We start from the raw sequence: 24,630 nt of genomic DNA, 5'->3' as shown, positions 1-24,630 counted from the left end.
AAACACCCACAGAAAGCTTTAGAGTACATATAAGCACTGTACACAGATTCCCTATATCTGCACATTTGTCACAGTTAATGGCATATACATGTGTTCGGGGGTTTCTGAGTTTCCAAGTGGCCATTTTGCTCATTAAAGGGCACTCCTTTAGCTGAATGAACATGTAAGAGAATATTTTAATCGTTCCTTTGGTGTTCTAATATGCAAAGTTCTTGATAAATAATGGAAATGAAGAAATTTTGGTCTTAAAAAAAATTCAAGCAATTACCATAAAAGAGCTGCTGTTACTCTCCACCAAAGCATATCTTAGTATATTTGGTGAGGCTTGCTAAATGTTATGGTCTGTGGGGAAATCACCCAACTGTTGTTGTATGTAGCTTTTCAAGAACCTGTCCACTGAAAACACTACAATGAAGCTTTGACACTTTACGAGTAAGAATGAAAATATATTGTATTTGGTGACAATAATTTATTTAATGGAAAAGAGGGAAGGAAGTAATTGTAACTATACAATTTAAGGCAAGCCTCTAAACCAAAACAAGCCATTATAATGAGATGGAGTTCAATAAACCACTAATTCAATAGTGAAAGATTAAAATCTCTCCTCTCGAGCCTGTCTGCTATTCCACACCCCTTGGCTGTAATGAAGCTGTAGGTGTCAGACTGTCCCTCTGCAGTCTCAAAGCTGCTGCACTGATGGTATTTAAAACGCAGTTCTCTCCACTAGTTTCTCTTCTAGGTGGTGGGTTTTTTTTCACACTCTCTGTGGTTTTTCTTTTCTCGGATTTTTAAAATTCTCCTTCCAAATTGTCAGATGAAAAAACAGACCTCATCAGAACGTTCAGCTCCATGGAGCCAAAAAAGAATGGTGATCCAAGTATGCTGTACAGAGCTACGATCTACATACCTACCTACATACATACAGTGAGCATGTGTTTATAATTCCACACAGTTACATATACATGCATTCAGCCCAGGTACAATGGTACCCATAAAGGTTGGCAGAGACCTCATGCAGAGGCCTGATGATGACATTGGTATATAAATTCCTATCCAGCCCTTCCTCCAATGAATTCAAGGTGGTGTACATCCTCTTCTGACTGTACACTGTACAGTGACTGTATCCTCTTCTGAGGATATGGCAGGCACCTTTTGTTACCACCACCACAACTTTCTCCCTTAGCCTATACCTTTTGCAGCAAGAATCAGGCCAGATATGTAAGGAACCCCCACACCAACCAAGTTAATCTCTTGATTTCAGAGAGCTCCAGCCTTCCTCCTCTTTTCCCTCCGAATTCACAGCACATATACACATACAAACAAATGCCTGTATTTGATTTCATTTGTCTCCTATATCCTTAATGCTGTTTTCAAAAACTGAAGAGATCTAATCTGGGGTCTGGATGCCTAACAATTTCTTATCTCCCTCCCACTCTCATTTATATGCTGTAGCAATTGTAGTACTATAGGGTTTTTGTGTGTGTGTGTGTGTGTGTGTGTGGGTGTTTTTCAGGCTATGTGGCCATGTTATGGAAGAGTTTATTCCTGATGTTTTGCCAGCATCTGTGGCTGGCAAGTTCCCTTTGCTTACTAATATTACAGACTAACAGGGCTATATTTCTGACGTTTGTCAGTAATAAAGGTTTCACAATTATATATCACATTATACATAGCTATGGTGGACAACTTTAAAATAGCATTGCATTACTTTGTTTTTCACAGCAGACATCTCTGATAAGGTCACCCTGCTTGACTGCTACCAACAATGGCCTAATTTCAGTACGTAGCTTTTTATCGCGGTTTTTGAGGTGCATTGATTATATAGCTTGACTGGGCTACCTTTCCTAATTTCATGTACTCTATTATATATATATATATATATATATATATATATATATATATATATAGAGAGAGAGAGAGAGAGAGAGAGAGAGAGACTATGTTAAATTTTCTTCAGCTGTCAAACTTTGTTTTACTGCTTATACCCCATCCTGAGGTCTTGTGATAAAGGGCAAGACATAAATATTTTATTTTATTTTTAAAAAATCACATTTATATTTTACATCCCACTACATAAAACACGAGCAAGCAAGAGAGAGAGAGAAGTAGTATTAATGAGTAAAATATCTGGGTTTTTTCTAACCCTTAAAACTGCTACCCTTTCCTTTCAACTGAAAATGTGGTCATACTTTTTACAGTACTATTTTTGAACCATTTGAATGGTCTTTCAACTGACAGTCTGATAGCTGTTGACAATATAGCACTCCAGTATGTAAAGTTGTAGAAAACTATGTCCATCAGTTAAGACAACCATTTTAACTCTATGTACTATCACATATCAACTATATGAATCATCTTTTGAATTATAGCTACCCAGGATCCCTTCTACAAGTACTGAATGTGTGCAAGGCAAAGGTGTGGTCAGTCCCAACATATGATGTAGAGATTTGGTTGGTCTTTTTTTATTAAATTCTAAGAACTTAAAAGTGACCCAAAACCATTTTTTGCACATTATTCTGAGTGGTCCCATCTTGTCCAGATCTGAATTTGGAATTATGGCAGTTTGAGACCAAATTCTGTTACGGTTATACAATAACTGGTTCAAGCTAGCATCAGTGGCTGAAAATAAGCCTTCAAAGAAGTGTTTACAAGAAAAGCTGGCTAACAAGATGGAATCATCCTAGTTCTATACATTTACAAGGATGTTAGCCTAACCATGGTTTCAGTTTGTCGTCCTAATGGGGAACAACAATAGTATATATGAAAAACTCTGTCAAGTTAAGAATCAGTGACATCAGACAAATGCAAATGCTAATAGATAGGTACCACTTCTCAGTGGGAAGGTAACAGTCGGTGCAGTCCTGCTGGCCACATGACCACCAGAGCAGTCCTTGGACAATGCTGGCTCTTCAGCTTAGTAACAGAGGTCATCACTACAGTTGGTTATGACTAGACATTCATGGCTAGGGACTACCTTTACCTTTACTTAAAATCCAAGTCACAATTCAAGGGGAGAAATACCTGTTCCTTGAGATGAGAAGGTGCAACATACTGCTTTTACTCAACTCTGGTTTGAGATGATAGACTCACTGTTCCTCCACAGAAGATTTAAAGGTGTTCCATTTACAAATAGGATGTGCCCAAGCAATAGAGGACCTAACACATTATTTACTTGAGAGCTATCTTTATTCAAGCTGTAAGAAGCATTATCTGGGCCCCTTTTTGACCAGCATGAGCAATTGGTCTGCCTTGAAAAAAAAACTCCTTTTTCTACTTTCTTTCTTTCTTTCTTTCTTTCTTTCTTTTGAGTGATTCTAATCATTCTGTGTCTCAGAATGTTGTCCTCTTTGCATCCAAGGCTGCCAGTTTAAGGAAAATGTGGTGTGAGGAGAGGTGTGGGTTCAGATGGCATAGTTTTACTTTAGTTCACTGCTAATTTAATATAACATGCCATTTTAATGGTTTTTCAGTGGTAATTGTATTGTAATATTTTTATTTGCATTGTTTTATCATTTGTAATGGTTAAATCAGTAATTCATTCATACCAGCTAGAGTGATAAATGGTATAACAATTGTTTGAGGGAGTTTTTATTCCTGAGCTATATCTTTGCCAGTCTCTCCTAACAGCTGCATTTAGTGCTATGACCCTCTCAGAATAGTGGGTTATTGTATGCGCGTATAAATTTCCAGTGGCAATTAACACTGGAACCAAGCATTTCCAGTGAGCACAAAGAGGAAGCTCTGCCAAACGAAAGACACATTGGCAGTTCCTTGCGTAAACCATAATGTTGCTACATCTGCGTCCTGTTTATTGTAGGACTACAAGGCTAGGAACAGAAAGAGGAAATTCCATGCATGCCTTTATGCTACCAAAACATCTGCCCATTTACCTATGATACACAAAACTATTTCAAGTATAAGGTGATTACATTTATACAAGCAAGCAGAGAATTCCAGCATAAACTATTAACCTTGCATTTGCTGGTGTGAGACCTGTAATCACATCAGGACACTCCCCTTGTGTTGCACCTTTATTTGATTTTATTCTATTTTATTTTCCAAACACTCTTGTTTAGAGCTTCAAAGATCTGTTCGTAGTCAAAATATCTATTACTGGCCTTATAGATTTCCTTCTCTATCTAATGAAAACCAGCTCAGCTCTCTTTTTCTGAATTAGCACCACTCCCACTTTGGAGATGCACCTCTAACACTCCCATTTTCAACATGGACATCAACTTCTGAGAAAGCTGAAGCTGATTTCTAGGAAAACTGTAGGTTTGATTCATATAAAACCTTAAGAGGAAAATGATTGGTGCTACACACCAAGAGAAAACAGAGACTAAATTACAAGTAATCACAATCTGAGAGTTACCACAAACTGTTTGTCACTTACATGGCATAGACATAAAGATGAGTGCCTTTATTTATGATATTTGTACTTCTGATGGTTGAATGAATATATAAGTGCTTTAAACTCTACTATTAAATAAATGAGGGGTGTATTGTTTTTTAGAATTACATACTTTATGCATTCAGAGACATAGCAGTGTTAGTTGGAATATCAGCATGCAAAGTAATTTTGTAGCACCTTTGAGACTCAATATGGGATATAACTACTCTAAATAAATAAATAAATAAAAGCTGGTGTGTTGATGCCAGCTAGGAATCGATGTATTCAGGAATGGGACCTGTCTTTAAAGCTACCTCTGTGACCTTGGGCAAATCACACTCTCTCAACCTCAAAGGATGCCAATGGCAAACTCACTCTAAAGAAACTTGTCAAAAAAACTTTATGTTAGGTTTTCTGTAGGGTCACCATACATCAGAAATGAGCTGAAGGTACACAATAATAAACACAACGTGCAAAAACCCAAAGCTTCTCCTCTTCCAGCACTGCTAACACTGGTGTACTTCCCTTTCACCATCCCTGCCCTACAGCTCTTATCCATAGATCCTGTGCAGATAATCCATTTCCCCACACTATGGATTTTCTGTGGAAAGAAAGTAGCTGTGGGAAAAAAGAGCTTGGTTGCAAACAAGGAGGCATTGCCTAGACTCCATGTCAAAGTCCATTGAATAATAAAAGACAGTATAATTGCAGAGTTTAGAAGCCTTGTCTGGAATCGGCCTAGACAATGGTAGGTTTGGGATTAATGCTGCAGGACCAGCAGGCCTACCCAGGTCAATAATGCAAACACCTGGGCCTGAATCATTTAGGAGACTAAAGCATTCTCTATGCATAACATACAGCTGAACTTACACCCAAGGCACACACACTTTACAGTTTGAGTCTTTTTTTAAACGTTAAAGACTCGGAGCAAAAGCTGTTTGGCCATTTCTGCTGTGAAGGTTTCCAGTATTTAGCTAACTAACCACAGGAAGCAAAACTTGTTTGGGAAGTGAGCGTTATTTGTAAATTTGGTTTTTACATCTTGTAATCTGCTCTGAGCCTCTGAGAAAAGAAGAGATTAAAAAAAAAAATCAATGCCGTTTAACTGTCTGCATCATGATGCCTGCACATAACCAGCTCACCATGAGCAGGGAGGCAGCTCCTCCTGAAATTTCCAGTGGCGGCTGTTCACCCAGATGGCCAGGCAGGCAGGCTCTGATTCAGTTCCCAGTTTAGCCCCAAATTAAATAAAAAATAAAAGGAGGCAATTCTCACCACTGCTACTGAAAGGGAAAGGAGAATTGTAGCAGCTTTCTTGTTAGTCTGTGTCATGCTCCTTGAGAAACGAAAAGAAAATGGATGCAGATCAGAAATCCGAGGAAGCCCCCATCTTAAGCCATTCATTTCATTTTTTGCTTGCACTCACTGATGCATGCATATATATTATTTGAGCTAATCTGAAAACAGTAATAACTTTCAAAGCATCATTGGAGTCAAATCATAGCATGGAGCCTACAAAAAAAAAAAAATGCTGGTGTGCTTTGTGTCATGAACACACACACACGCATTCTTACATCTGTTTTCAGAAAGGTAGATGTATTTGTCTGTTTTTGACATGAAAAGAAGAAAGGGATTGTTTGGCAGCGTTAAGACAAACCAGTTTATTTTAGCATAAGCTTTAGTCGATGCCAGTTCAGATACTTTGGAAAAAGTGGACTAGAGTCCACAAAATAAGCTTATGCTGAAATAAATTAGTTTTAAAGCCTACTACAAGACCCTTTCTTACTTCTATTTTCTGATTGATTGATTTGGCCCTTTCCTCATTTTAAACACTCCTCCCTTCACAAGCATTGAATGCAAGGGGATGAGACAGGAGTGCTTTGGGGTCTGACCGAGGAGGTATCTCCTTTTCTGAGCCTGCTCAGGTTTTAGGATCTTGGGGGGATGGCTTTCTCTTGGTTCCAGCATCATCACAGGTACATTTGGAGGGGACATGGAAGAGAATCTTCTTGGTGGTTGCTCCCAAGCTGTGGAACCCACTTGCACAACAGGTTAATATTTATTTATTTATCTATTTATTTGCTGCCTTTCTCCTGGAAAGATACCCACAGATAAAAAGGTTCACGGGCTCAGCTGTCCCCCTCTCAGGTGTCCTTTCACTGGTGGGCAAAGCCCTTTTTTTATTTAGGCAGGCCTTTGGTTTCTATCTTATTGCAGCATATCTTATGGTTTCTATCTTTTTAAAAGAGTGTTGTCTCTATATTTCATTCTGGAGTTTATCGCATGGAAAAATAAAGCGACTTATCCCTACCGGGGTACAGTCACTTACGGGATGCAATTAGGAATTATCACAGAAAAAATGCTGCCAGCGCCACTGGGCAATTGCATCCTGGCTGCATCCAGGTTCCCAGCCATGCTTAGCTAGCCAATTTGCAAACATGAGAAGCTCCTTTTTTTAAAAAAAGTGTTGGGAAAAGAGCGCCTGGGAGCTGGGATGCAGCTAGGATGCAGTTGCCCAGCAGCATCAGTAGCATTTTTTGTGCAATAATTCCCAATTGCATCCCATAAACTATTGTATCCCGGCAGGAGAAAGTTGCTTTATTTTTGCAAGCGATAAACTCCTATGTTTGAAGTATGCTCCTAAACTTCCCTCCACCTCTCCTAGCATTATTGTTTTTTCCAGTGATTCATGTCTTCTCGTGATGTGTCCAAAGTATTCCAACCTAAAATTTGTCATCCTAGTTTCCAGGGAGATTTCTGACTTGATCTGCTGTAGTATTATCTGCTCTAGTATTACTGCTCTAATATTAGTACAGAACAAGAAAATGTCTGAGTATGAAACTGCTTCCTACATGTTGATTGGGGGGTGGGTGGGGATGAATATGATTGTTCAGGTAATGGAACATTAAACTGAGAAATGCAAATGTATGTCAATCTTTGTGACATACTCTCACTTAAATATTCTTTTGTTTTTCATGGCATTTTGTATTCTCAGGCAGGAAGGGCCAACAGGCTGAGACAGATGACTAGCAACAGGAAGGAGGAAGATGCACCACAGTGATCAGGGACACAAGTGCCTTTCAGATACTATTAAGATTAAGATGATTTTTAATAAACCCATATATGGACAAATTGTATGGCTCTTGTGTTTCGTTTCAGAACCTGAAAAAAAAAGAAGGATTTCCAATCATGCCCTACATGTATGTAGCTATATGTGCAAAGGGGCTACTTTTGGAACTCAAGAATACAGAGTGTATGATCAAGCTAATGCCCATTGTAGTTCACATAGTGGAAGCTACTGGCTCCAATGTCACGGTGGCAATAGATCTATTATCTGTTTTAGTCCAAAATTTAAAGGTGTTGTGTCTATTTTGGGAAATTTCTACTAAAGTGGTAAAGTCCACTTACTTGAACTATGGCATCACTACAGCAGTGTAGTGAAGATATACTATCTGTCTAGGGTAGCTACATTATTAGTGTGTTTGTGGATGGACAGAGTACTGTGTAATTTGTTGTTGATTTTCGTCCCAACAGGAAAGAGTGTATTCTTGTTTGATTTCTTCTTTCTGGGTGACAACGATCGAACAACCTGGAGGAATAATCTCAGTTCCTGCATTTTATCTTCAGAGCAGGGGAACCATGAAAAGTATGTATGGTAGTCACATGAACATTACCAAAGAAGAAAAGGCAATCCATCAAACCCCTGTCCCCATGTCTAATGACTAGAAATAAAAAATAAAATACATCTCATAGTAGTTGGGAAAACTGTGACCAGAGTAAGTGCTCAATCTTACCTGGTCAGTAGTGTTGATGGCTAAATTCAATGCCCTTGACTACTCTCCCTTCTCATCAATCTTTGGCTATCTGAAATCCCAAATGTTTACATTTGCCCCCAAAAGTTCTGAATACACCCCAGGATTTATAGATCTTCTTGATTAACTACCACTGGGGCTCCAGACTGCATAGCAGAACCAATATTAAATCTCAGGGACCAGGATCAGTCACCCATGTATTATTTAAAAACACATCACTGCCATACTGCCATCTCTGGTTAAGAATACAAATCAGCCAGTCAAAAATGAAAGTACTGTAGCTTAAACAAAGAGAGCTCAAATATGGTAAAGAATACCTGCCATGCCCTAATTTAAAAAACAGAGAAAATATTTCTATAGTCTGGCTCAGATATACAGTGAGCAGGAAAGTACAGCAACAATTTCTGGAGGTGATGAAGTGGTATGGTCTATTTATCATTTCAGAAATATCATACAGGCACATTTATTTCAGGTCTCAGGACTCCTTAAAGTGGAAGGGGTCCTGGAAAGAGTGCCATGTTCTACATCTGAACTGGGGCCCAGAAAAATGGTGCTTGGAGACTGTTTATATTATTGTGAAATAACGAAGATCATTGACAAGAATCTTTAGGGAAGTACACAGTCTCTCTATAATGTTAGAATTCATGAAGGATGGTTAGGATCGTTCTAGCTGTCATGTCACACAATGTGCCCATTGGCCATGCCCTGGCAAATATGCATTTGTTATTAGAGAGAAAGAATGCACAGGCTCTTTTCTGCACTCACAAGAGAACCTCAAAAGTGGACCACCACCTTTGCTGTATTTGGAAATAAACTAGGTAATCAACTTGGTGGTTTGCTTGCTTTTACTAGAGATGTTAATTAGATTAACAAATTAACACTGTGCTTTAACAATTTAGTTAATTTTTGATCATTAGAATTCATTAAGGGTAGATGGAGAGCCAGCATGGTGTAGTGGTTTGAGTGTTGGACTACAGATGTGGAGAACAAGGTTTACATCCCTGCTTGGCCATGGAAACCTACAGACTTAAGGCAAATCACATTTGCTCAGCCACAGAAGAAGGCAAAGGCATCTGCCCCCTGAGCAAATCTTCCCAACAAAACCCCAAAATAGGTTCATATTGGGGTTGTTAAAAGTTGGAGACAACTTGAAGGCACACAACAACAAAGGGTAGATGGCTCTTCCGCTGGTAGATTTTTTACTAAAACAGGAAGGCCTAAGAAGAAGAATTAGGATTGGAGAAAACACATCATATGTTGCTAGGCAGGCTTCTCTGCTTGCTGTATCATTGCTATTTTGAACAGTGTAATAGGGAAGAATCTGAGACTCAGCAGAAACCTACTGGGAAAACTGAAGAGCTGAAATTGGGGATAAATTCAAGAAAGGAAAGGTGCTGGGAAAGGCGATGGAATCCTGAAACTGAGAGAAGTGGATTTGTTCAGTTGGCACTCAAGTAACCACGCTTCTTAAAAAATGCCAGGCTTTTTAGGTCAGAAAGATTAGAGTCCTCTCATTTTTGTCTCCCTTGGCTTCTCCGTTTCCTCTTTTTCTGTTTTCCCCTGCACTACCTAATTCAGTGTCAGTGCTTTGAATAAATGTTAAAGCTTAGTTTGAAGCCAAAAAAATCATTTAACTAAACCCATAGCATCCCATATCTATTATGAAATAAACCCATCAACCCATGTCTACTATGAAATAAACATCGTTCCTGATTCTATTGGATATCTCGGTAGCCTTTGACATTTTAGATCATCAGATCTTACTACTATGGTTGGCGTCATTGGGAATAACGGGGAATGTTCCGTCCTGGTTTAAATCTTTTTTGTTGGATTGTTTGTCTGCTGTCAATTTCAGGGAGCTATGTCATCAACCTTCCCTGTAACTATAGGGGTACCTCAAGGATCAGTATTGGGTCCTCTTCTCTTTTAATTATATATGCTTCCCCTTGGATTTCTTATTTCAGAGGTAGGTTTCCAATATATCTAGGCAGATGATACTCAGATATTCCAGAATTTTGATTCACCAACTTAAACTGAATATGGACAAAGCAGAGATCCTAGTGTTTCAGCATGAATGCCCAGTAGCCCCACTTTCATACCCTTCATCGTGTTTACAGATTTATACACTGGCCCTTGTCTCAGTTGCCAGAAACCAGTCTTGCTATATGATTGTTTGTCCCCTTGGGGCAACTGCTATGGCATGTAACTTCCATCTTCTGAACATCCATAGAATCCATAGATTTTTGACTGTTGAGACTGCCCATTTGCTTGTCCAGGCCATGGTTATTTCACACCTGGACTATTGTAATAACTTTCTTACGCCTCTGGTTTTAATCCAGAACAGTGCTGTCTGGGTTGTTTTAAATCTCCCCAAATACTCACATGTCTCTTCCTCTCATAGATCTCTTCACTGACTTCTAGTTCGGGCCAGGACTCATTATAAGTTTTTGGTCCTAGTATTTAAGGCCCTGAGTTTTAACCTCATCCTTGTATTTGGCACCTTGGCTAGCATGGTATGTACCATCTAGAAATTTAAGGTCTGCAGACATGGGATTGATTATTGGCAGTTCCACCAATGTGCATGGCTCTGTCAAGGCTGTGCGCCTTTCAGGATCTGGCTCCACATTTGTGGAACAGCCTTTCTGTGCACCTCTGGCTGGAGGAGGATCTGATCCACTTTCAAAAATCTTCCTCTTTGATTCGCTAGATTAAGTTGCTGAGAATTGTCTAAGGTGGCTGAGATGACTAAGTGAAGTTTTTGTTTTGTTTTTATCATGTTAGTATATTAGTTTTGTATTTCAGTATTTTACAGTGTAGTGTTTTATTGTTCGCTTTTTATTGTGTATGTTTTGATGTACCGCCCCACTTTAAATAAATAAGCATTATAAATAAATGCTGTCATCGTCGTCATCATCATCAAATCCCTTTATAATCTTTTAGTGTGTTTATTATTGCTCACACAATGCTGGGTATTTGACTAATTCAATGGAAGTTTTCCATTTATAAATAAATAAACCGTTATAAATAAAGGTTAATAATAATAAGTTTTCCTGCACATCACTCCATTTCCTTCCCCCTTGATTTCTCTCTCCTCACTGGGAGAAATGTCTTTCTACCCTTGCAGTGGATCAGTGTGTCTTCTAGCTGAAGTCAACAAATAATTCCTTGCTTTCCTTTAATATGAGTGGGAATGATGTGGCCCTCCACTTACGGTTGAACTACAACCTCTAGCAACCCTAGCCAGCATAGCCAATGGTAAGGAATGGTGGTTCTACAACATCTGGAGGGAGGTACTATTCCCATTCCTGCTTTAACATAACTCCATATTAACTTTGATATGTTGGTGAGGGGAGGTAGGCAAAAATGGTGAGGCTCAATTGGTGACAAAGTTTTATTGCACAGGTTGTAAGATGAGAGTCCATACTTTACGACAACCATTTCCCAACTTGATATCATTTCCATTCCTGTTGCAGTCTTGCCATCTATAGGCAACTATTGTATTATATACTTTATGGTCCACTTTGGAGGAACATTCCAGCTTGGGAGAAGGCAACCTTAAAAAAACCCAAAACATTTGCTTTGAAGGTGCCATTATCAAAATGTAGCTTATGTAGCTTCCATTTTTGGTGGCTTTATTCCTGAGTTTTCTCTTCCTTTTGGACAGAAAAGAGAGCTACCCCATCCTATACCAAAAAGACAAGATATTTGTTGATGGCCTAATAATTCTCACCTACAATCTACCCCTTTTTAACTCTTCCACTAAAAGACCCAAACATGCAAAAACATTTTAAAAATGTGACAGGGTGTGTGTCTCAATATGGCTTCCACTGTTGGTTGCAAGAAAGTTTCCATGACAACTTTGTTTGTATTTTTATCTTTTGCTAATGGACAAGTCGGAAACTAATATCATGAATATGTAAAGAGGATTAGAAGGAAGGAAGAAAAAGCTGGGAACAAAATCATGCATGAATGGCGGGGCTTAAAAACAGGGCAATTCATTTCTGTAAATAAGTACAAAAAAAGGACCAGAAATCAATTTACACTTGCTACATGACAAACAAGCTAACTCATTCACCCCACACCTTGGAAGAAAATCTGCCCCTGTCTTTAGGCTCACCTCTTAATGTGCCAGTGCAACTAATTTGAGGGATATTTTCTCTCTCCTATCAGCTGCAGTATATATGGCATGGAAGAAAGGGCTGGGGTGGGAAGGATTAAATGCCACCTTCTTTGCTGTCAGGGTAACAATCCACTGTTAAATTTTTAATTCTTTAATTTAAAGTGTTGCATTCAAAGCAAGGAAATTCATTAAAGTTGTATGAGAGTAAGGGAGAAAATTTCCCCAACCAAGTGGTGCCTCTACTTACAGCAGAATTGATGGACGCTGTAATTACTCCAGTTTACAAAGGAGGAAAAATGTAGCTTTCATGTTAGACTGTTGTTATTAATATTTCTGCACATAAGTTATGATTAGAAATGCGTAACCCATTTATTCTTTCCATGTATACGTGGTAAAAAGTGCTGGTTGGAATAATAATTTACCTTGCGCCTTGCAATTTTTATGTAAAAGACTAGAATTATCACCAGAAAAATGGCTGCTGCATAAAGACAAATTCACAGTTATATAAATGGTAATTTGTGTCATATACTTTAGCAAATTGAACCCTAATTTAGTACATTCAGACTGATGCAGGGGTTGAAGGGAGAGACAGAAAATGCATTTTCTGGAGCAACTCTCTTTGAAAACTTGAAAGAGAAGGGAAAGGTTACAGCAGCTCAGTGAATGACTGCTGGGATGCTTCCTATGAAGAGTGTAGCATTTTTTTAAAAATCAAAAAAATGCCAACCCACTCCTCTTCTAAAAAATATTCTGAAACTGTCTATATGCTCACAACTCTTGAGCCTATCAACTCCATTATGAGTACATTACTGTCCATGTACCCTTGGGCTGACCTCAGATGGTAAAGGGGGGCATACTGGTGGATGATGCTGGGACAGGCTTGACTCCACAAGATACAAAGCCTTCAGGAAACCTGCAGAAAAGCAATGCAAGCCTGAAACCTGGCACAGTTAATTCCCCTATGATGGCAAGCATTACCTACAAGGCGAGGACGGTTGGACTGGATGGCCCTTGTGACCTCTTCCAACTCTAGGATTCTATCAGGCAGTTTGGAAACTCTTTATTATCAAAAACAATACAAAACAAATAAACATTATTTCTCAACCTTGTTATTTGACAAGCTGGTCTTGCTCTTCACTACGAAGCCATTAACACAAGTGCCTATCTAAAAGCACCAAGTTCTTGGATTTTTTTTTTAATGGGGAGAGAAGCATTAAATCCCTCTGTTCAAGCTTATCTAGGAGAACAAACCAATGGAAGGACTGCAAAGAGACATTGCAAAGGTCTTGGAGCATTTATCAATATGCCAACTTGATCCGTTGCTGAACAGCACATGAGTGGGGAAAATGGTAAATATTAAAGGGTGGTTAATAGGGCATCAATAGGTGAAGCACTTTCGCAGTATTCATGAGACAGAAGAAGGACATCTTTGACACTTTGCTCCATGGGTTAATTTGATGTGGTTAAAAAGCAGCAGGCATACACAGAGATGTTAGTGGCCAAGGGATGAGGACTATAGGTCATCCAGAAAAGTCTGGAGAAAAATATAGTTTTCAATATGAAAGTGGCATTCTTCTAACAAAAATAATTATTGGGACTGGTTAATGTCAACCACAAGGTAAAATTACTTTAACGTTGCTTTTCATATAGGCAAGCTTTTAGCAAAAGTTTTACAGTGCTGGAAAGGAGCATCATAAATGGATAATGACAACCCCATAATGGAATATGCAGGCAACCATGGCAGTTGCACAGTTTCCAATTATGGAAACTGCAACTAATTTCAACCCAAGCCTGTGCAATCTGACACATTACATTGAAAAATGTAATAACACACTTTTGGTTTCCTCAGCCAATGTGCCTCAAAGGGACATGTGCATGGCCAACTGCCATGTTGACTAATACTTGGGAAACTGCTAGAAGATGGTGGAGGTAGTGGTACATAGCAACCCAATAGGCAAAATGGAGGCAGCATTAGTTGGACAGCTTTAAAAAGGACAAACCAGTAAGATGTTATGAGGGATACAGGGATATTGCCAGATGATTTTGTATGAACTGAAATTTTAAGAAAATTTAATGGCAAGATGCTCATAGTTAGATGGATTATTTTTTAAAACATATTTTGCAAGGTTAAATGACACCACACAGGATTTGTACATAATGTTTCACAAATACATAAAGCCAGGGTAATCTCATTTCAAGTGGTTCCCAATCTGCCTTCTTAAACTATGAGATCCATTAGAAGACTTTTTACAACCACTCACTGTTTATTTTCTTCTCTATATGAACCAAGCAAATTGTCATAGTCACCTGCCAAAATATGACATCCCATTTCACCCTTAATTTCCTCCTCAGGCACTTCATTTTGTATTTCATTAACAAGCAACTTGCCTAATTTTTGCTTTATTCCATCTTCACATCTTTCCTGATTCAGACTTCTAATCATAAATTTTAATTACACTGTAACTACCTACTGCATTCCAAGATAAATATTAAATTGAATACAAATTAAAAGCTAACCTAGATGTAGAGTTACCTACAACTGGCCTACAACAACTTCATTTGGAACAGGGTATTACTGTTGGGGGAGGATCTGTCTTACATTTTATTTACCGATAAGAGTTTTTCTTTCCTGCCTCCTTCCTCTGTAGTGCACATTTATATACTGATTTATTTTTAAACACATTCCCTTTCAGTTGGTGAGGAATTATTATTATTTTTATGAAATGCAGTTGTTTCCTTCTCTCTCAAGTTCAAGACAGTAAAAAGACGGAGTAAAATTATGAACTGGATTTTTTTACCCAAAGGGTTCCTTTTGTAGTAACGTAACATACATTTAAATGTCAACTTAGAATTAATTAATATACGGTATAATGAACCTTCTATTTTCAATTTAAACTCAATGAATGTAAGTTTATACTGTGTTTAGTGTAAATATAGCATCCTGGCACTTTCCCACTCATTCTCACCTTAACTAATGGAGATAGTAGCATTACACAGACAGCAATCCATGTCCCCTGCTTCTATACATAAATGCATCTGCACTTTAGTTTAAGGAAGTAGAACATAATTATGTAAGGGGCCTGATTGTTTACTTGCTGAAAATTAAAATGTCATATAGGAAGTACGGGGATGCTAATCAGATAATTGTTTGTTGTTAACTCGCCTCGAGTCAATCTCGACCCATGGCGACCCTGTGGATGAGATATCTCCAAGACTCCCTGCCCTCCACTGTTCTGCTCAGTTTCTGTAAATTCATACCTGTGATTTCCTTAATAGAGCCCATCCATCTAGCATGCAGCCTTACCCTCTTTCTACTTCCCTCCACCTTTCCTAGCATTATTGTTTTTCCAGTAAATCAGCCTTCTCCTAATGTGTCTGAAGTACAACAGCCTCAGTTTAGTCATCTTGGCTTCCAGGGCAATTTCTGGCTTGATCTGCTCTAGAACCCATTTATTTGTCTTTTCAGCTGTCCATGACATCCTCAACACTCTTCTCTAGCACCACATCACAAAGGAACTGATTCTCTTCCTATCTTCTTTCTTAACTGTCCAAACTTTCCAAACTTCTTTCTTAATTGTCCGGCTCTCATGTCCATACATAGTAATAGGTGATACAATGGCTAGTATGATTCTAACTTTTGTGCTCAGTTGTATATCTTTGCATCTTAGAATCTTTTCTAGTTCTTTCATAGCTGCCCTCACCATTCTTAATTTTCTTCTGATTTACTGGCTGCAGTCCCTGTTCCCATCAATGTTTAATTCCAGGTATGAGAACTCTTTTACTGTAGTGGCCCCTTCCCTTATGCAGGGGATCTGTTCTGGACCCCCCCCCCCCCCCCGCATAAAGGAAATCCTGCATATGCTGGAACCCCATTAGAAATAATGGGGCTCGTGCCTGTGGCATGGATGCTGTGGGTGTGCACCCCATTACTACTTCTGGGGTGTGCCAGGGCTTTTTCTGGTGCGGCTTTCAGCGTATGCTAAAAGCCGCATATATTGCAGGTGCACTGTATTTCTATTTCTTCATTATCTTCTTCAGTTGTTTCAGGTCTGTGATGTTTTCTGCTAGTACTGTATTATAGTGTCGTTAGCATATCTTAGATTGTTGATATTCCTTTCTTCTATTTTCACTCCTCTTTTTTCTGTGTCTAAAGCTGCTTTTCTTACAGTATATTCTGCATATAATTTGAACAGGTAGGATGATAAGTTGCAGCCTTTTCTGACCCCTATGCCAATTGGGAACCATTCTGTTTCTCCATGTTCTGCTCTGACAATAGCCTCTTGTCTTAGGTACAGATTCCTCATCAGGACTATCAGATATGTTGGCACTCTCATGTCTTTAAGGGCATTTCATAGCCTTTCATGATCTATGCAGTCAAAGGCTTTGCTATTGTCTATAAAGCACATGCTGATTTTCTTTTGAAGCTCCCTGGTGCGCTCCATTAGCCATCACTTTACCATCATCTGTCACAAGGCAGAGAGACATAGAGCAATGTAAGATGAATATGAAATAAAAGCTGAGGTACATGTCTGTAACTCATTACTATCAGAAAACTGAAACACGCAACCATAAAACAACAGTACAAATGGGGTAAAAAAGTGTAGGTGTACAAGAATTTAGCAATTCTGGTGCTAAACAAAATTGAAAAGATAGATGACACTTCAAATGTTCTGCAAAGTACAGATAAATCTGTAAAATACTGCTGATTCTATATACTGAAAGTTCAGGCTACAATGCAGGAGGTTGACATGTTCAAAGATATCAGCAGAACTCTTTTAGAAAAAAATGAAGGTATATATCAAATAAATTACGTTATAAAGCAATATCGGGAGGGAAAGTGAAGATCTAGTACAATTTCAGACAGTGCTTTTAAAATAAGGGCTATGAAGACAGGGTCTTTCTTCTGCTTGGTTAACACAAAAGAATTAATTAAAATGTGAAAGCTTTTATATTTGACAGTTAAAAAAACAGGCCATCAGACAAGTTCATGTACATTTTCTTATCAGATCCTCAGCAACGTTCAAAAATGGCTTTGCTAAACATGTGTGAAGCCTGTAAGACTATATTCTACATATATTTCTACTGGGAAATTGCAAAAGCTAAAGCAATCCTGGAAAAATAGTAGCATGTCTATAAAAGATTTAAAATTGTTTTCTGTATTTTCTGACAGACATTATTCCCATACTATTGGTTTTTCATGTTGCCAGCGACAGGGGTAGTAATGTGAACACTCAGTAATTTGCACAGGTTCCTTGGATCAATATTGAATGATAGTGTCATTTAAGCAAGTGGATTTGCATGTATGTATGAATTACATTCCATCTAACTCAAATAGTCTACTGTCCATCTTGACTGGCAGGACTTCTCAAAGATCTTAGACAGATAAACAGACACACACACAGAGAGATTATTCATTTATGCTTGACAAAGGGTTCTGGCTTCTCTAAAGAAATATTATAATAGAGTTTTCCCTGATAATTTTTCACCTAGAGTTAGGGATTCTGAATAAGCTGCAATGCTTGTGTGCACTTTATACACCAATGTCATCTGTAGTCTTATGGTTCAGTGTGGCTTCTTGTGTTTTGAAAATAGGTTATGTTTTGAAAAGCAAAGCAGAGACCACATTTATTGACTACTTCAAAACACCATTTGTTATTATGACTCTCACTTTAAATACCCCTAATATATTTGTTGTTAACTGCTATCTAATCTACAATGGGCCCTCCCCACTTGCTGGAGTTAGGGGCACAGGACACCCTTGAAATTGGAAAAACTACATACATACAATGGAGGAGATACCTCCCAAGGAATATCCAGGTCCTCCAATGCAACTCTATGGCTAACATCTGCCAGAAAGTGACTATAGAATTGTGCTGGAGGACCTACAAATGCCTGGAAAAGTGTTCTCTCTAGGAATCTCTATGTCCTCCAGCACAAGTTCTGCTCAATGTTGACCACAGAATCATGCTGGAGGAATTCACAGAGAGAGATATTAATCAAATCCATGAATAATTATTAATCAAATCCATGAATAATCAAAGCTGCAAAAATCAAAGTTCCAAATGTGGAGGGCTGACTGTATTTCAGCTTATGACGACTCTGTGAATGAGAGACATCAAAGTCCCTCTATCCTCAACTGCTGCTCAGGTCCTGTGGCTTTCTTGATTTAATCTTTCCATCTGGAATGTGGTCTTCTTTTCCTACTATTTTCTACTTTACCAAGCATTATTGTATTTTTAGTGAGTCATGTCTTCTCATTAAGTGTCCAAAGTATGACAGTCTCAATTTAGTCATCTTGGCTTCTAGGGAGAGTTCAGGCTTGATGTGCTCGAAGAATCATCTATTTGTCTTTCTAGCAGTCCACAGTATTTGTAGAACTGTTGTGCAGCACATTTCAAATAATATACTATATAATATGTCATAATTTCTGCTAGAAATATTCCTAACCCTCATTATAATTAAGTAATAATTTGTCCTTCCCTTTCCCCCTTTCCTACCTCTTCCAACAATTACTGTATATACTCATGTATAAGTCTAGAAATTATAGTAAAAAAATTGACCCAAAAAACCTGGGTCAGCGGAGCCATTCCCTTCTCTGAATAAAAGGCAAGAGCTTAGTCCATCCTGGGAGCACCAGAAGGAAGCATGGATCCCTTCTGCTGTCTCATCCATCCAGCCTTTAGGATGAGCACAAACAGTTATGCCTGTCAGAAGTTCTTTGGCATTATTTTCATTTTTCTTTCATCCTTTACATCCTTTGTTACATGCCTGTAAGTTTTACCCTCGGGTTATCCAGAGGTCATATCAAAATCCATAATTTTGGCCCCAAAACCTACCCTCGATTTATACATCAGGTCGACTTATAATCCAGTATATACGGTACCTCACTTGCTCCACCAAGCTGCCCTGTTCCATCACCCCTATGTTGGGGAGGCTGTCTTAGCTCTCTTCATTAGCTAGCTCATTTTCTTCTTCTGAGTCTGTCTCCCTCTTCCCCTACTTTTTCCTCTCTCTCTTTTTCTCTTCCATTCCACAGTCCAAGTGTCCTGCAAGGCCAGCCTACATCCATTCTCCTAGAGTAGCTCTTGATACAGCTGGTGAGATGGTGATGAGGAGGCAGCATCAGTGTACAGAAGGAGAAACAGGAGCAGACATTTCAAAAATCCCAGGGCATTTTAAAAATCTTACCAGATAGAAATTTTAACCTTAACAAAGAGGATATGTCTGAGAAAAGGAGAAGGCATGGTAATCCTATCAAAAATATATTAACATGCAGCCTATCTGCAGGAGCAAACTAGCACTCCAGCACATATCAACATTTAAAACACTACATATAGGTGGCAACAGACTTAAAATGTATCTAAATCCATCAAATCATTTTACTTTGACTGGGGGAAGGGTCTATTATTAGAAAAGGACACTGTCCCGAAGACTGCCCAATTCCCCCTCCTAAAAATACCACCACCACCCCAGACACACAAACACTTCTATAAACCTCTATGAATTTCTATTATTAGCCTCAATACAACTATGGAATAAAGGCCAACACATATTATACATGAAGAGCAAAATTCCTTCCCTCGGCAACAATAAAATCAAGATTAACTTTTCCTGAAATATAAAACCCCACAGACTAGTCACCTAATACCAAAAAATCTTTAAGGCTCTGTTTTGATGAACTGGAAAATCCTTTTTGTTCTGTATGAAAGAGTTCACGAATGAGTGAAGTGCCCCGAAGTTAGTTATAATCAGTGGTTTTTGCTTTTTATAAACCTTTATTATGTACAGAATATGTACATGCATCCATTGTAGGTCACAATATATCTTTTTCAGTTCATACTTCTACAAAATGTATGCTGCTCCTTCTATACATGTGCAATCCTACATAAGCCCTGAGTAAATTTAAAGCACATTAACAAATCTTTAATTCCTATTTTTGCAACTAAGGATCAGTTAATGTCATTGTGTTACCCCTTTTATGGAAGGAAATATTTGGGAAGTTATATTCCATACTGCATTGAAGTGTATAACCATAAGCAATTACGGTACATAATTACAGTTACACTCATGGAAAGGTCACTTTTTAAAATAGCCACAGTTTCCTTTTCTTTTAAATCAACAGCAAATATTCCCTTTACAATAATGCAACCAAGTGTGAAAGACTTAAGGGAATTTAAATCCTCTGCAGTATTTATTTTGTAAACATTCACATTTAAGCTAAAACGCAGAAGAGGATACTGATAGAATCAAACCGATGAAGTGCAATTCTTGAGATGTACCTACGACATCAGTGTATAAACCCAGTTATCAAAAAAACTGAAACAGAACAAAAACGCCTCCTTAAAAATATAAGAGTATTTGCAAACAGTAATGGAAGACTGTAATAGGTATCATGTCCAAGGAAGAACTTCAACTGTTGATCCAGTGAGATGCTGAACCTTCTTTCAAACCACCACAGAGTGGCCAAGTGTATCTGTATTCTGTGGTTGAAAACAAGTTAGGTTCTAGACAGAATTATTAAGCAGTTGCTTGTAACAGTCAGTGTTTCTGGTAAAGGTCTTCTAGGGATGCAAAACAATCTAATGTATTTTTTGTTGGCAGCATAAAGCAGAAAGGAAGACAAGGCTAGAAGTTTATTCTTCAAGTAGGAACTGAGGCCCCAAGTGTTAGCCAGTACCATGGCTGCTGTAGTCAAATACACCTTTCTTGAAGAACGATGAGAATTCACAGATGGCATGTTTCGAAAGGGTCAGGCCTTCTTTACTTACATGCAGAGGAGATGATGGTGAGTTGAGCATTATACTGAAGAAGTTTCTGAGGTATTTCTGAGGATGAAAAGCACACCCGAATCAGAATAGTGAGATGATTCTCTTTGCTTAGAAAAACATTTAGAGAGAGAGAATTCTTGTACTGCTTCAAATTCAAATGCTTAAAATAGATGCTTTTTGCTGTTATAGTATCTGAACATTGATAAAGCTGTCAACTTAATTTAACCATGTTTTCCAAACCACATTTTTTCTAGCTACTATGAGAAAATATAACAATCAGGTAAATCACTTTGTAGGCGCATCTTAGCAAAATTCAACTACGGCACATTTAAGGAAGTTTAAAATCAAAAGATAGTGTACATTTATAGTTTAACCTATCTGGAATAATTTTCCAAATATTATTTGCTCCAGATCAGAGTTACTGCAGAGAAACCACTTCTTTTTGCTATAGGAATATCAACCATTTCCTGAACCTGACCAATACATTTTGAAAATTTACTAAGGGGAAAGATGCCACTGACTGGCCATTTTATGAATCACACTCTTCTAATTGCAGAAATAGGTGTAAATGTATTCCTTTTTTAAAATAGGGAAAAAACCAACAATCTTGTATCTTCCCATAGTTCTTTAATAAATTCATTCATTTATTAAGATATTTCTACTCTGTCCTCTATTGTGAGATCTCAGGGTGATATATAAACAAATTCAAATAAAAGTAACACAATTTAAATAGCATAAAAGGATATTAAACAGTTAAAACAGGAGAAAGGTCTAAAGATTTCAATTAAAAGCTATGTTTTAATTTGATGTCTAAAAGAAACCAACACTGGAGTCAGAACTCCAAAGGGAGGGCATTCCATCAACAGGGTGCCACAGCAAACCAAGCCTTTACCCATTTTTCCAAGTGAAGTATCACACTCACAAGTGGGACATGGAAAACGTCTGGTAGATCTCAATTCCAGACATGTATATATAGAAGAGAGGTTCCTTCAAGTACTTAGAACTTAAGCCATTTAGTGCTCAGTATCATCAGCATCAGCATCTTGAATTCAGACCAGAAACAAACTGGTAGCCAATGCAGCTCCTTTAAGATCAGTGTTAGGTGTTATCTATGTTATACTGCAATCAACAATCTTGCTGCTTCATCTTATAGTAACAGTTGCTTCCAACTCATCTTCAATGGCAGCCTCATACAGAACATGATATAGTTGTCTAATTGGGAAGTTACCAGTACAGGGACTACTGTGTAAAATTTACTCATGCCCAGGAAAGGCAAGAGCTGACAGCAAACACTCTGAGTAAAAGTGTCTATTTGGCTCCTCGTGACAGATAGATCTAGGAGTACTTCCAAGCTACACACTTGTTCCCTCAAGGGGAGTGTAACCCCATGCAGGGCAGGTTGTGTACCCAGTTCCCAGATCTGTTATACACCAATCCACAGAGTCTCCATCTTATTGAGAGTCAGTTTAATTTACAGGCCCTCATCCAGTCCAATAATAATAATAATAATAATAATAATAATAATAATAAATTTTATTTCTACCCTGCCCTTCCATAGGTATGATCAAGGCGGCTTACAAAATTTAAAACATTACAATACAAGATAAAAATTCAATATAAAAGTTTAAAACATTACTACAGAAACAGGAACAGGAAATCAATAAAATGCACATGTCAAGGGCAAAGAGAAGGAAAAATTAATTTACAATGGACCAGGGTCAAAAAGGAGAAATAAGGGGCAGGAAAATAAACAATTTAACTAAGGTGGGAAGGCCAACTGAAATAAACTACAACATCCAGGCCCTGCTCAGCTTCAGTTGACTCCAATGACAAGAAGTAGAACTGGGTGTTATAACCTATCTACCCAAACCCCCTTATAACCAGAACTTTCATGTATGTATTGAACCGTATGGGAAACAAGATGGAAACCTGTGCCAACTCACAGCTTAACAGGGCTGAAAGCCCCCTAATACTACCTTCTAGGGATAGGAGTGGAACCATTATAACACAGTGAACCCTGATCTTATTCCAGCAAGATACAATGAGTGTTTTTTTGAAATTCAAATCTCAAAAATACAGTAAAAACAGCTATAATATAGAGTAACTTTTTAAAATTGCAAGTCTGTGTAATCTATTTTGTCCAAGAACATCAGGTGTCCAGCGACCCATACTCAAGCATGTTGACCAAACAGAGGATAGTCCTTACATAGTTTTGGCCCTAGGGAAGTCCTCTTCAGGAGAGGGCACCTCACTATCTCCTTCAAGGTAGCAAGAACCTCCCCTCTTAATAGTGAGAGCCATATACTACCCCCTGGACGCATGCTATCAATCCTCTCTTGCTAGATTTTAACAGCCAGGATGGGCACGGGTCAAGTTTATAATACCTGATACCACATACTACATACACTCTTTCTCAGGAGCAATATTTATATCCATAAGAATCCAGTAACTCTAGGAACCGTTCTATTAACTGTCTGCTGTATGTACGTATATACAGTGGGGCCTTGTTACTCACAGGCTTGCCATTCACGGATTTAAGCATCCACAGATGGCAAGCCCCCATTGTCCCCAATGGCAGCATGTATACATGGCCATGCCACTCTTAGGTACAACAGGACTTCAGGTATGCTCCTGTTGTTTGGAGAATGGATCCGGAATGGATCTCCCATGGATAACAAGGGCGTACTGTGTGTATATGTGTGTGTGTGGTGCAAGTATGCACATGTGTATGTGTGGATATGTCTCCTGTCCCTCATTTACCTTAGGCTTACATCTTGTTGTTACTGCCAAGTGGAGCAGATCTGCTAATTAAACTGGATTTACATACAATTTGAGTCACAATTCAAGAACTAATTAAATGAGTTTACATTGTTGAGACTAATCCAATACGATTCAGGACTTATATAGTCCAAGAAAAAATATAGGTCAAGATGCAATGATGTACTTTTGCTGGATCTCAGTATTTCTATCAGAATCAGTAACGTCACTCCCTTCTACAACCCCCCTATGCACCCTAAAATCTTGCTTCAGAAGGCTGGTGAACCCTCTGGATCAGGGTGTTGTTGTTTTTTTACTGCTTTTGTAAGTGTGCCAACAACGTAGGTCCAAAACACACTGCACAAGTAATCCAGTTTGACACTGCTTTAACTGACCTGGCTTAGTGCTAGGGGATTCTGGGAACTGTAATTCTGTGAGGCATTTAGCCTTCTCTGTCAAAGAGCTCTGGTGCCACAATAAACGACAGTTCCCAGGATTCCCTAGCCCTGAAACAGGGTGGTTAAAATTGTCTCAAACTGCATTATTTTTGCAGTATGTTTTGGTCCACAGTAACAGATATAAATTTGGCTAGTGCCTGTACGCATGGTAAATGTATTGGGAAATAATGGTTGATTCTCAAAGAGGCACCTGCAGAAGACCATAATATGTTTACCCACAGCTGAAAAATTAGGACAGAAATTAAATGCCCGTTTGAACAAATGACAGCATAGGAAAATACACAATATGTTGGGGTACTCAAGAGCTGTAATTTCTCAGCATTTA

General features: G+C 38.4%; 1 protein-coding gene across 6 annotated transcripts in view; it reads right to left on the bottom strand.

The window, feature by feature from the left end:
- Positions 1 to 20,940: 20,940 nt before the first annotated feature.
- Positions 20,941 to 24,630, bottom strand: part of KIF16B (kinesin family member 16B) — a 140,573-nt gene continuing 136,883 nt past the window's right edge. For 5 of the 6 annotated variants that reach the window (XM_042461795.1, XM_042461823.1, XM_042461815.1 and 2 more), the window contains one exon: positions 20,941 to 21,147. In XM_042461795.1, the coding sequence (XP_042317729.1) occupies positions 20,989 to 21,147 (159 nt within the window). In that variant the 3' untranslated portion in view covers positions 20,941 to 20,988. The remainder of the gene's footprint in view (positions 21,148 to 24,630) is intronic. The other variant, XM_042461833.1, reaches the window with a different exon arrangement.

The sequence above is a fragment of the Sceloporus undulatus genome, chromosome 1 (assembly GCF_019175285.1).
Source record: "Sceloporus undulatus isolate JIND9_A2432 ecotype Alabama chromosome 1, SceUnd_v1.1, whole genome shotgun sequence".
In the NCBI taxonomy this organism is placed as follows: domain Eukaryota; kingdom Metazoa; phylum Chordata; class Lepidosauria; order Squamata; family Phrynosomatidae; genus Sceloporus; species Sceloporus undulatus.
Note: the sequence above shows the minus strand (reverse complement) of the source record. Positions and strands in the feature narration are given on the sequence as shown.